Source organism: Dunckerocampus dactyliophorus, chromosome 19 (assembly GCF_027744805.1).
Source record: "Dunckerocampus dactyliophorus isolate RoL2022-P2 chromosome 19, RoL_Ddac_1.1, whole genome shotgun sequence".
Taxonomy (NCBI): domain Eukaryota; kingdom Metazoa; phylum Chordata; class Actinopteri; order Syngnathiformes; family Syngnathidae; genus Dunckerocampus; species Dunckerocampus dactyliophorus.
The window spans coordinates 18,551,135-18,565,190 of record NC_072837.1 but is presented as its reverse complement, the minus strand read 5'-3'; the positions used below and the strand labels follow the sequence as shown (position 1 = coordinate 18,565,190).

The 14,056-nt window shown below is 42.4% G+C and overlaps 1 protein-coding gene across 1 annotated transcript in view; it reads right to left on the bottom strand.

Moving 5' to 3' along the window:
• syndig1l (synapse differentiation inducing 1-like) overlaps positions 1 to 14,056 on the bottom strand; it is a 38,259-nt gene that overhangs the window by 6,182 nt on the left and 18,021 nt on the right. The window contains exon 3 of the mRNA XM_054762041.1: positions 961 to 1,098. Coding sequence (XP_054618016.1) covers positions 961 to 1,098 — 138 coding nt within the window. The remainder of the gene's footprint in view (positions 1 to 960; positions 1,099 to 14,056) is intronic.

The window sequence follows — 14,056 nt, the reverse complement described above, 5'->3', positions numbered from 1 at the left end:
TACTGCTGGCTCCCTCCACCAGTCACTCTTGTTGTGTCCCTGGGCATGACACTTCACCCACCTTGCCTCCAGTGCTGCCCTACCGGTGTGTGAATGTAAATGAATGTTTGGTGGTGGTCAGAAAGGTGCGAAATGGCAGCCATGTTTGCATCAGTCTACCCGATGGCAGCTGTGGGTACAGATTTACACCACCACCAACAGTGTGTGACTGAGGAGTGAATATAAAATCTAATCCATTATTCTCATTAAATTATGGCTAAATTAAATCCTAATTTACTCATGATGTACCCAGAACACATGAAGGAAATGAATACAGTAGTAATACACTAAATACAAGAATTAAATGAAACCGTCATGAAAAAATAGAACCTTTCCATCTCAATAATAAGACCACACACTGCTTAGTTATTACTGTCGCTTTAACATGCTCAAGGATACTGTAGCCTGGCAGTTATGTGCAGTGTTTTCTGGATGTGAGTCTCGACTGTGTGTGTGTGCGTGGGGGGGGGGACGGCTGCATGCAGAGAAGACAGTTGAGTTTGCTGATGTTTTAGTGTGGTTCGACCGACAGTTTCCTGTTTCATATAACCTGTTTTATACGTGTGGCTGTGCGTCTACTGTACATAATGTTTTCTAGTTTTTTGAGCGAGTCTCGAGCTTACGGACCAAAATTCCGTTTTGAATTAATTTATGACAGCGCCTACAAAACCACCTGTATATTGCGCTTGTTTTGGGTTAGACCTTTATGAACTCCATGATTCATGTGTGGTAACTCGCAGGTTTTGGTTGTGTGTGCGTGTTTTACTTGCACTATGCATGTTGTTTTGGCAGCATTTTACATGAAAGACTAGCTCCTGGTGATGGCATGGGTTCATATTTGTGGGGAGAGTAGCATCTTCAGGAAGTGAACATAATGTAGTTGTCACAGTGTGTCACGTGTGTGTGTGTGTACTCTCTCACCCCTTGCGAGAAGTAAAACGCTGCAATTCCCAGAGGCCAGAAGCAGCAGAGCATGGAGAAGATGGCCAAGCCCAGGTGGTCCCGCGGAGGCACCACAATGAAATTGTCCTCGCTCTCGCTGTCGCTGGAGCAGTCGGTCTGCACAGGAAACACATGAATATATACAGTATATTTTATTGCATCGCACAAAAGTCTGAAGCCACGATCCTCCTGTTACTCATCAGGTTCACCCGCGTTTGCTGGTCGATGTAACAGATGCCAGCCAGCGTGGCTGCGCAAGTGTATGTTGGTAAATCTCATTCCCTCGGCCTTAAGAGCTGCGCTGAACACTGGGTCGACAGTCCGGGCCCAACGGTCAGCGCTCTCGACTCCCATTCTGAAGGTCGTGTGTTGGAGCCCAGCGCGAGGCTGGCTGAAACAGGTTGGTTACACCTACTCAGATGAGCTTTCTCTTCTTTCTCTCACTTCACTAAAACTGGACTCACATGACAGTCTAGGAACCCGAGGACCACCTGCACATGCTGCAATAGCCTGACTTGGAACTGCGTTATCCAGGTGAGTCTAAGGAATTCATTTTGATACGTTAGGCTTGTGTTGCACTGAAATGCATGTTAAGTGAGGGTGACCATATTTTGATTTCTGAAAACCAGGACACTTGGGAGATACTCAAATGATACTCAAAGTTCATGCAGGACCCTGAGGTCAAATGCTTGTTAAGTTTTTGTACATAACCAATGTTTTTGAGAAAATGTGCCCTCTAAAGTCGGAAGAACTTGGGAATTTGAGCCGCCATTGTGCATGATGTCCCAATTTTACGAGACTTCAATTTGGCAAGCGTCAGAGGATTAACTATGTTTTGCTTTTTCTTGGGCTTTTTGCAACTAATTCAAAAAGTCGCCCACACAGCAGCCTCTCCGGGATTACGTCACATGCAGCAGAGCGGCCTTGTGCCGCTTCAATTCACCCCAATGAGAAACAATGAAAACTGGACATTTTCACCACTTTCTAAAAAAACCAAAAAACAGGACAGCCAGGACAGGACATGTCCTGGGAAAACAGGACGTTTGGTCAACCTAATTTAAACATACTGACCTCTGTAGCGGCACACCGGCTGCTCGGAGCATGTATGCCGAATATAGTGCACTTTGCTGGGCCACTGGTAGGCAACCTGAGCAATAGTAGTTCCGCTCTGTACTCTGGTTCTCTGGTTCTAGAAGTGATGTGGTAGTAGGAAACTCATGATATTTGATTAGGACAAATCAACAGGTCTAGTTGGTCAAATCCTAATTTGTTCCAGTCCTTCTTACCTCCAAGTGTGCACAAACTACACTTTAATCAAAATTTCATCGGTTATCGATATCCTATTGGTCTTGAGAAACAGAACGTTATGGTATCGGTTTGAAAAAAAAAAACATATTGTGAATCTCTGCTTAAAAGTGATCGCTTCAAGGGGACAAAAGACTTTTGTCCCTCCTACACTTTTCTAGATGTTATTATGTGAAAGGTATTTAGTTAAACCGCCTTGTCGTATTCTTGCAACCCCTGTTATTTGTCTGTCAGCCTGACCAGTTCCTTGTTTAGGCTTTTGTTACACGTTCCTTTGTGCAGATCGCCGACAAGTGTGCTCATCAGCTAACGTGTTTTTGTAGGAGATCCATCACTGGCGAGGCTTTTTTTCCATGCATGGAGTTGATTGAAGCCTTGTCAAAAGGAAGCGCGGCAACACTGAGAGGAGGTTTTCAGGTTGAGTGGGTGTGGAAATAATATGTATTCAGTGAGAGAAAGACAATGGGAAAAGACAGACTGCTTGTTGCTATCATCAAGGCTCATATTCATGGGCTTTTTGTCACGGTCCATTCGTTTTTCATTAGTCTTTTGATGAAGATGCCCTCCAAACATCACAAAGAGGGAGTCATGCTTGAATGTACGCTTCATTTCAAATGTGAAATGTATCTGTATATTGCTAAGGCACTCTCCACGTATATAAATACACATTTAAACTCCCCAAAAACCTTCCCCAAGACAGCCAAGGGACGAACAAAGACGTGTTGGTGTTGTGTAATGAAAAGACATCGGAGATTAAGGCCACATTTTGTGTGTGAGCCATTAAGCTGCATCCTTCACACATCATCCCCTTTGAAGGATCATCCAGCACGATGGTGGAACATAAGAAATGAATGATACCAAAAAAATCAAGGGCTCACGATACGCTTTTATGCTAAAAGAATCGGTATTTGCAGCCGTGGTGGAGAGAACGTCCTTAAGATTTATTTTATTTGCAAGCAGCAATATGAATCCACGTAATCCTTCGTTTTGGGGCGTGGGTTTATTACCTTTAATCCTGGCATGTTATTTGTGGTTTATCTAATGAGTTTGAATATTGCTTTCACCTTCTGGAGCCAGAACATCCCACTCTTATTTGTGTTTACCTTCTGTGATGAAAAAACACAACACCCAAAACAAGTGGAATACCCCACCTCCAATTCAACACAGTTGCGTTCAAATCAGGGCTACAAAGTGAACGCGTTAACGGATGTTTCCTTTAACGGCACTATTTTTTTTGACGCGCCATTAACGTGCGCACGTCCTGTTTGTCCCTAGGCCCGTACCGTAGTTTGAGGAAGTAGTGGTGACTCTGGAGCCACAAGCGGCCACAAAAATATTCAGTAGAAGTGAAGAAAGAAAATGGTATTTTGATGGTAAGTTTAGCTTCAGAGCCCTGGCAGATGGCTCTCACAGCAACACCAGTTATTAACTTCTTATTAAGTTAAGTTATTCAGTTCAGTTATTTGTATCAGTTATTTGAGTACGTTGATTTGCCAGTGACAAGCGAGAAAGTACTGAAGCACTGTATTTTTTTAAATTGTCATTTATACAGAGGTGCTTTGGCATGCGAGTGTCCTAACTAAGGAGTGCTTTTCTTGTGCTCTGAACTGCGAGCTAAAATTTGGGTACGAGCTGCTCGTTAATGGTGGGCATTGCCTAGGACAGTCATTAGCTAGCATTAACAACACACTAGCTAGTCATCAAGACATCAGTAAAACATACTGTACATCCATTATAGCGATCTATCTTACTTATTATGTATTGTGTAAAACTATGACAGGAACAACATCAAATTTAAAGCACAAAATGAATACGCAGCCACGATCCACCAGTACCAGCCTGGACTTTGTTTTTCAGATAGGTGGTGTACCGAACAGATATGCACGTTCACACTGAGTAAGGTCATCTAATCTTACCTTTATGCATTCCCACATAGTATCAGCATTTGGGACTAAATATGAGGTAAAAGAAAAAGGTTAAAAATACAGTATAGTAGTCTATATGTGCAGCGTTGGACAAAGTTAGAAAGTGCGTTCAAGTACCATCAAACAAAGTAGGACAAAACGCCGCTCGCATTAAACATACAGAAACTGTGGGATTTCTAACTGTATGTTATTTTTTGAATAAAATAATGGCCCATATTTCCAAAATTGATATCCCTTCACATAACATTTGATGTAGTTATCGTCGTTGGGTATCAAATCGTTCACCACAAAGATTTACATCCCTACTTATTATAGATAAAAACTCATTTCTATCTACCGATTATGAGTTAAGTATGGACAAAATGCAATTAATTGCAATTAAGTTTTTAAATCCATTGACAGCCCTAGTTAAAATAGATGTGTACTAGACCTACGTTTCCCAACCTTTTTTGCCTTGTGTACCCCCACAGCCTTTTTGTCATACCATGAAGACCCCCTCACTCATACGTGTTGGTACTTCTCCAAAAATAGAATGTAACAACAACTGCAGGTTTGAATGATCTCACAAGTGGCACAATAATCTCAAACTACTACTACTCTTGCAGCTGTAATCCACACCAAGCTAAAACTCAACTCTAAACCCCGGACGTCACTTCCTGTCTGCCCCCCACTCGGCACCAGAACACATTTACAGCAACACACACGAGCACAAGTCTTATTTATGTCTTAAATGGCTTCTTTTCTCTTATTATTTCTCTTATTATTATTATTATTATGTCTACTATATTGGGTAATATGTGTTTAAAGCTGACTATAGGGGTGTTATTTCATGTCTGGGGGCTCTAATAATGTTAAAAACTGCATTTAGAAAGTCATAAACAGATTTTCTATGCTCTAGCTACGAAAATATTCCAGTTATAGATAAGGAATTATACTTGGTGGAAATTTACTTGTCACGGACGAGTCTGGAACCAATTAACCGCAATAAACGAGGGATTGCTGCATAAGAAAGTTCTTTATCTTGCTAACTGGTCGGGAATAACTCAACAGCGCCTCTGCTGGTTGCAGCCAAGTAGTGCGCTCCATGCGGTTTCAATATGCAATTCATAAGCAAGACTTTTCTTTCTTTTAGAAGCACCTAATGACTTAAGAGACGAGTTTTACTTTTCATGAATAATCAAACAAAATAAGCAGCTCCGTGTTGTCAAGGAAGCTAATTAGCCCGAGAGAGTCACTTTGTATTCAAAGCTAATTGTCCTCAACAAAGTATCCGCCCATCCAGACTTTGTGGGAGTGAAATGGTTTCATTCTAATAGTGTTTGCCACTTCCTTGATTGATGTTGGAGTTAGCCAGGTGGGTGGTCAAGATTTGCCCACCTGCCCGCTTAATGGCCGCGTGAACAGTTTATTAATAGACACTTAAAATAGAGCTGGGGAGAAGGAGGGGAGCCGAGTTAATTGGAAAAAAACCCCAGCAAATGCAAATAGGAACACCCTGCTGCGGTTTTTGATTATTTTGTGGGTAAGTTCATCATATAATCAATTACCTTGATAAGTGTAAAGGTCCCCTGTAATGCAAAATGTACTTTTTTAATGACGTTCTAACAGTAATATGTGTCCCTAGAGCCTGTTTATGAGCACCAAACATGAGGAAAATTCATCATCTTCCTCACTTTTGAGAGAAGAGGCACTCACATGCTTGCTTTTGAAGTTCAGGGTTTTTTTGAGGTCCGGACAGGGAAACAAAAATCATTTTTCAGGCTTTGCTACACATCTTCAAATGCAGCCTCCAGGACTGCCAACTATCCGTCAATCAGCTGCAGACTTGGGAGCTGTAAGTTAGATCGTTTTGTTTTTCTTCAGAGAATCGGCTAACCTAGCATGATGTTGCTGTTAAAATGTAATGTTAGCACTGTAGCACTGTAGGCTAGTGTTGCTAAGATTTGTGTTATCCTGTCCCACTCTGTAATGTTAGGTTGTTCTATGTTATGTATCATATCTATTTCGTTGGGCAAGTGCAGAGTTACAGTGTACACATCAAAATGTTAAGACCAATTGAAAAATCGCACGAGTTTACATTTTACACTGTTGGATTTTAAGGAGGTTCTAAGGTAGAGCTTCAAAATGCAAAAAGAAGAAATGGGATATAGCAAACAATGGTTTTAAAGAAGAAAACATATCCTCAAAGGCCTCGCCTCCTTCAACGCCATAAAATTGAGCGTTTGGAATTTGGAGGAGAGCACCAAATATGGGTCATTGAAAGGTGGAAGAAAGTTTTATTCTCCCTTGACGGTCCTGATGGCTTCCAATGTTACTGACATGACAAGGAGATCCCCCCTGAGATGTTTTACACACAGCACAATGGAGGGGGCCGTGCCATCATGGTTGTTCAATGTCAGGTATTCACACTGTCATGATGTCTTGATTGACAAAGGCAAAAAAGCTTTGTCACTTTGAAGGCGGTGGGATTGTTGAGCTGCATAAGCAAGGCCTCTCGCAGCACGCCATCGCTGCTGAGGTGGGACGCAGTAAGACAGTCATTTCAAACTTCTTCAAAGATCCTGAGGGTTATGGAACAAAACAGCCAAGTGGTAGACCCAAACAAATTTCACCAGGCCTGAGCCGGAGGATCCCACTGGCTGTTCGTCAAGACATGGGACCATCATTGGCCCAAATGAAGGTGCAGACCAATAACTATCAGAAGGCATCTGCAAGAGAAGGCTTTTAGGAATAAAAAACATTTTCAAAGGCCTCGTCTCCTTCAACGCCACAAAATTGGGTGTTTGGAATTTGCAGGAGAGCACCAAATATGGGACATTGAAAGTTTTATTCTCCGTTGACGGTCCTGATGGCTTCTAATGTTATTGGCATGACAAGGAGATCCCACCACAGCACAGTGGAGGGGCCGCCATCATGATCCTTCAATGGAACAATGGACTTCATATCTTCATGTCTCCTTCAGGTTGTGCTGGGGCATCAAATGGCAGCCGGCTACGTGGAGATGTTGCAGGGGGCATCCCTCATGACTGAAGGTCCTCTTCTGTGTGGTAATGACTGGCTTTTTCAACGGCACAACCCTGCACTTCACAAAGGACTTCTTCCAGAGGAATAAACTCACCCTCTTTTGGACCATCCTCCGTGTTCCGTCATCTAAATCTAAATAGAGAACATTTGGGGATGGATGGCAAGGGAAGTTTACAAAAATGGACAGTGGATGCAGACAGTGGATGCCCTCCGTGAAGCCATCTTCACCACCTGGAGCAATGTTCCCTCTAGCCTCCAGCATCAAGGCTAACACACTTCCAATACACTACTGTGGAAACTCAGATTTATTTTGAATTGTTGTGTAATACTATAATATGGCACTTTTTAAAATGAAAACTTTTATCGGCTGTGGAAGCAACTGGACGCTCATTTTTCCATCTATCACATCGCAGCAGGCTGCCAATCCCTCTAAAAAACTCCTTCCGATGGGCCAATTACCAGTGTGATCAGTCCAAAAAAACAGCTCTCCAGCTTTGGATTTAACCAGAATGTCATCGGCCAGATGTTTAACGAGCGGGCGAGCATGCGTTGTCACGGCACCAACAGAGTAATGGCTATATGCATGCAGTGCATCACGCAGGGTGTAAATCCTGTCAACACGAGGCAGCATCCTGACAGGTAACAACGAGCTAATGGATGATTTCACAATCCTCCCCGGACACTTTTACAGAGCAGTCGGTTGGCAGGATTTATTTGCAGCCCTATGTCTATATCAATGCTTTTTTTTGTTTTTGGTTTAATTGCTTGGCAGTTGCACATGGCAGGTCATTATGTGACAATGTCAGGAGTGTGTGAACGAGAAAATGCTTCAATTGGACACTTGGGCACATTATTTTTCCACCAAGTAATGTTGATGCTGTTATTGCTCAGTTAGCAGCATTACGCTAAAGCTATGGCACTTCAAATATCTGTGAAGATCTAAAATCTATTTTCTTTACCCTTTTTGTTTGTTTTTTGTACCCATTGTTAGCATTTTAGGGTTGAAGGGTACCAGTGTCATCGACCCCAAGTGTGCTTTACAGCAGGGGTGCCCATTACGTCGATCACGAGCTACCGGTCGATCGCGAAGGTAGCGTGGGTCCATGGCGTAAAGGTCACTTTGTACAGGTCATATGACATCAGTCAGCTGACATTAAGCTCCCCTCCTGATTTGCTGCTGCTCCCCGTGGTGAGCTGGAACTGTCATCTTTATTTAGGGTTGGGCGATAATTTTTATATACCGATTATACTGGTATAAATTCGTCCATTGATAAGAAAATGACTTATACTGCATCATCATTTCAAATGGGAAAAGCAGAGATGATGACGTGTTTTTCCTGCGACTGCACACTTTATTGACGCATTGACGCCTCACGAATGGTCCAGCGGTGGTGGAGAAAACAGAGCAAATAACAAAACAAAAGAGAGAAAAAGAGCATGGCTAAAGGTGGAGACTATAGATAAAGACATTGCTAAACGAGGAGGTACCTCTCTGGTTTGGTTTGGATGTAGTACAGGCATGTGGAGTAGCCAAGCGACTCACCAATATATTAGCCTCACGTTCCACTACATAACCAGTGACTGGACTTTTCCGGAGGAGCACACGATGAAAACATGGCCAGGTAGTGTTGAAGGAGTTTCTCCAGGAATGGCACTTGAGAAGAAACAAGTGTGGAACTACTGACAGTGGTTCTAATGTTGTGAAAGCAGCTGCGCTCAACAACTGAATAGACTGGCTCGCTTTGGACACTCGCTACACAGCGCCATAGGAAAGCTTACTTTTAATGTCATTATTTTTAATTATATGGGTTAAGGTTTGTAGCTTCCTATACAAGACTCAAGCTGAATTTAATTATTTCCTCACATCGTGATGCATCCCAAAAATATTGTGATATATGCTCAAGTCCATATTGCCCAACCCGATTTATTATTCTGATTACTGATAAACTAAGCGAGCGGTAAGATGCCTATATCTATAACAAAAGTAATACGTTCACTTGTAGCGGCTTGTAGCGGCTAGTTATGTAGAAGAAAAGTCAATTTGTTTGAAGGCTTTGCATCGCATCTTGAACTCCACTATAGAAATTTGTGTTTTCTACACTTGCCTGTTAAACTATTATTTCATGATGAATTGGAAAATGTGCCCATTGCTGAAACCTTTTTAATATATTGCCTTGACTTGGGCTACATTTTGCATAATCGTTTTCATATTTTGTGTATGGGCAATATTTGGTAGCAACACATGTAACACATGAACTGTGTGCCTAATAAATGCTACGTAGTTATTTTGACTGAAATATTACTGGTGCTCAGGTTACGTACACAAATATTGAGAAATTATGTGTATTTGTCTTTATTGCCACACGGAATTGAATTGTGAATTATTGAATGATATCAACTCCTTGGATTGAACTGTGAATGTGAAGTAGTAATCATTTGTATTTAGCATTTAGTAGTTTCATCAGATTTTCAGATTTTTTTCATCAGATTTCATATATATATTATATGTTGTATACTAGCTGCACGGTGACGGTTAGCATGTTGGCCACACAGTCAGGAGATCGGGAAGGTCTGGGTTTGAATCTCCATTGGGCATCTCTGTGTGGATTGTGTTCATTGGCGACTCTAAGTTCTCCATAGGTATGAACTTGAGGCATGAATGTGAGAGTGAATGGTTGTTTGTCTATATGTGCCCTGTGATTGGCAGTCCAGGGTGTACCCCGCCTCGTGCCCAAAGTCAGCTGGGATAGGCTCCAGCATACCCGCGACCGTAGTGAGGATAAGCGGCATAGGAGATGGATGAAAGGGTCTCTTATAGTTAGAGAACGATCATGTCGACTTGTAACTTGCATGTTGACAACCCTGATATACTGGTACAACATTGATAAATACTCATAAATGTGGTAAAGATACAATATATGTTTTCTGTGTTTATAGTAGGGGGTATATCGGGGGCACCAACACAGTGCCCGCGGGCACCAGGTAGCCCCCACGACCACATGAGGCGCCCGCAGGCCTGCTTTTCATTCAGGTTTTCAGTTAATAATGAAAGAACACTAGAAAGAAAAGTATTGTGAAACATAAAATGTGAGTGTTTTGTGAATGTTTTGGTAAAACAAGCATATTTGATCTGTTTGGGTTGAAAAAAGGTATGAAAATCATTTCTACAAAAATGAGTAGCTCGTGGCCATTTTCATTTTTTAAAAGTAGCTCTCGCAAGAAACTTTTGGGACTTGGTCATCTTAAAAGTAGCTTGCAGGCGACAAAACTGCGAGCACTCCTGCTTTACAGTTTTCTCATATTAGGACACAGGGATATAAACCACCAACATTGTCGTTTGTTTCGGTGGTTTAGGGACCCCCAAAAGGGAAGGAAAATTATATTGTAGAATGAACACATCTGTGACCTTAAGCTGCACTAAAGAAGGTCAACTTGACCCGAGGTTGTATAACAGTTCGTCTTTCATAACATGTTTTGCAACTTCCTTAAGTGTTATGTGGACCCTTTACATAATATCGGGGCCTGCCAAAAGCCCACCATTCCCATAAGAGAAAGAACGTCCTTTGTTATCGTTTAGAACTCTCTTCAATTTCTGTTCAATCAATGAGTGGAGCCCTTCTCCCTCAAACGGCCGAAGTGTCTTCAAGCGGTTTCTCAGGACTCCATCGCCATCCATCTATTTAACAGGTGTGCTGGAGCCTATGTAACCCACCTGGGCCAACCTGGTTTGAACCAGAGTCCACAGAATGAGAGTTGAGAGCGCTAGCCACCAAGCTACAGTAAAAGCCCTTTCTGTCCACTCGATGCCCAGCGCGACTCTTGAGGTGTCAGGGGGTGAGATTTTCCAACGTAGTTTAGCACAGCTTGACCAGCTGGCGTCCGTTACGCCTATCCCAACTGACTTTGGGCGAGAGGCAACTTCCAACAAACCATATTGAGTCATGCCTCAAATTAGCGGGCCGTGATGCAAGCTGTTTATATTTGTCATGAAATTGTGGCTATACTCTCGTGTGATTCACTTACCAAAAAGTATGCTTCTCTCTGGTTCTCTACAATCTTAAACCAAGCACTTTTAGCAAGCAATGAGAGAGAAATGGGCTGTGTTCTAGGCTAGGCTAAGTGATTCAGGAAAGACAAAACCATACACGCAATCTGCATCATCTGGCATGCAGGACCGCGGGGGGAACAACTCGAGTGAAAAGACGGAGACAAATCGGAACGCAATTAGAGCTCCAACAGAAACCGGCGTAGGCTTTTAAATTGTCTCATGACTCAAAAGTCCGCGTTTGGAAATTACACAAATGAATCGCTTCACACGTAGCGAGAGGAAGGATAGGGAAGAAAGAAAGAAACGGACTCGCTGCCAAAAGGAATTCAATTACTTGGCTGAATGAAAAAGCAAAGTTAATGAGAAATTGCCATGCAAGATTAATGAGCAATTGATTAAAAATGCAGGAGGGTAAAAAATTTAAGCACATTTCTCAAACCTGACGTGCAATGCGTCTTCATGGGAAGTGACAACAATTATGTCCTTTATCTGCTGCTTTTTGAAAAATGACCGCAGGCGCGTCAGATGTGGGCTTTCAAAAGGGGAGTCCACCATTCATGTAGTCAAGTAATTACGCCTCAACAAATGGCGCCGTGTGTTCCACTTTGCATAACATGCTGTCGGCGGGTGGTCTGCCCTCCCCGCGGGGGGGCAGGAAGGTTCGGGCGGGGCGGTGTCGCCATCGCGGGTCCCGACATCCATCGTGCACCTGGTCTACACTCCTGCGCCAGATGGTCACGTTAAGTTATGCCGGGGCAGGAGCCCAAGGCCCCAGAGGTTGGCAGGGTGTTGTCTTAAGACTTAATAATTCTAAGGCATTGTGACAGGCCCACTTCTCAAAGGGGGAGTGGCTTTGTTGAGATGCTAATAGGTCCTTGAGATGTGCACGCCGCGAGGTCACTGTCGAGAGCATTACACAGACACTCCGACACATTCATTAATACCATCGCAGCTCTTATATAGCCGTATGTTTCCTTCGGAGGCAGTTGCCTCTTCTCGACACGTATAAGCTGCAGTACTGTGCAGAAGTCTTAGATGTGTTGCACCTTGTTGGCAGGGCCAAACAACCCGCCTGTTTTGGATTTGGGTTTTATGAAACAAGTTTTGTACTATTTGACATAAACCTGAATTGAATTTGATGTCTGTTTTAGAGTAGTACCCATACATGGGAAATTAATTGTTAAACAATATGTTTTTTGATAGAAATAACACAACAGAATAAAATAAAATAAATAATAAAGTCAAATCTTTCTTTCAGAAATGAATTAATTCATAAATGATGGCTGTTTGGTGGTAGACTACGGCCTATTATTAGTCAAAACATAATGAAATACAAGTGATATGTAGTATTGTGGCCACTAGGCGGCAGTAATGACATAAAACATTGAGACATTAGCTTGGAGTGAAAAAAAGTTCTCCCATTCTGTGTGTGGAAGTGTGGAAGTGTTTGGCTTCGACATAAATTCAAGGCTAACTGGTTAGCTTGCTGGCTAGCGGCTGTCTTGAGTCCCTGGAGCATGAGAGTTGCGCAATTTGATGTCAACAATGAATAATAGGAGTGCAAAGGTGACGATAGGGGTGTTATTTTATGTCTACAGGGCTCTAATAATGAAAAAAAAAAGAAAGTCAGAAACAGGTTTTCGGGCTGCACGGTAGCCTAGTGGTTAGCATGTGGGCCACACACTCATGTGCGTGTTCGCTCTGTGCGTGTGTGGGTTTTTTACTCTGGTTTCCCCCCACAATCCAAAAACATGCATATTAGGTTAATTGGCATCTCTAAATTGTCCATAGGTATGAATGTGAGTGTGAATGCTTGTTTGTCTATATGTGCCCTGCCACTGACTGCCGACCAGTCAGGGTGCACCCCGCCTCTCACCCAAAGTCAGCTGGGATAGACTCCGGCATACCCTAATGAGGATAAGCGGCATAGAAGATGGATGGATGGATAAACAGGTTTTCTATGCTCTGAACTACAAAAATATTCCATTTATTAACACTGAACCCTATATCATGAAAATTCATTTATTAGTCGGGTCTGGAACTGCCATAAATGAGGGACGACTGTAATAGCCTTTTTTAGACTGCCTGTTAAAGCTGGCATTTTCAACTTTTTCCTATTCTGCATAAATGATACAAACATGAAATGGAGGGACAAAGTCAACCGAGCAATTGTCCGCCTTTGGTGGTGGTATCAGCGCCATGACAGACTGACACTTCTTCCACCCAGTCGAGTTGCAGCATGGTCTCTGTCTGACACTTTGCTTTGTTCTGTGTAAAAGACAAAGGTAGATCAACGGTTGATCGACTGTTTCGGAAATTCAGCTGGATCTTCATCTAAAAGAAGCTAGTGTTTATACTTTTAAATAAATAATGTTCAATTGTCAATTGATAGTTCCTGTATTTATTGTCTGGGATCTGTTTTTAATGTTTAAATGCATCACTTGAGTGCCTCTGCTAATGGACTGTCTTGCCTTTTTGCAATGACAATAAGAAAGGCTTTTTGACTTTGATTCTGCTAGCTGATAACGATGCGTTCTGCAAACAAAAAGAAATACCGCTGAAAGGGTAAAAATAGCGATGACGATAACAACAAAGCATCAAGTAGCGTGCGCCATGAAAAAGCATTATAGCTCTTATGTGACTGACTAGTTGCAGTAGTAGTAGTAGTCGTGGTAGTAAGAAAGTAAAAGTATTCTGCAATCTGCAGTGTTGATATCACTTTCATCATGCAATCATACCCCCCGCGCAGCAGAATAAAAAAAAAAAAAATCCA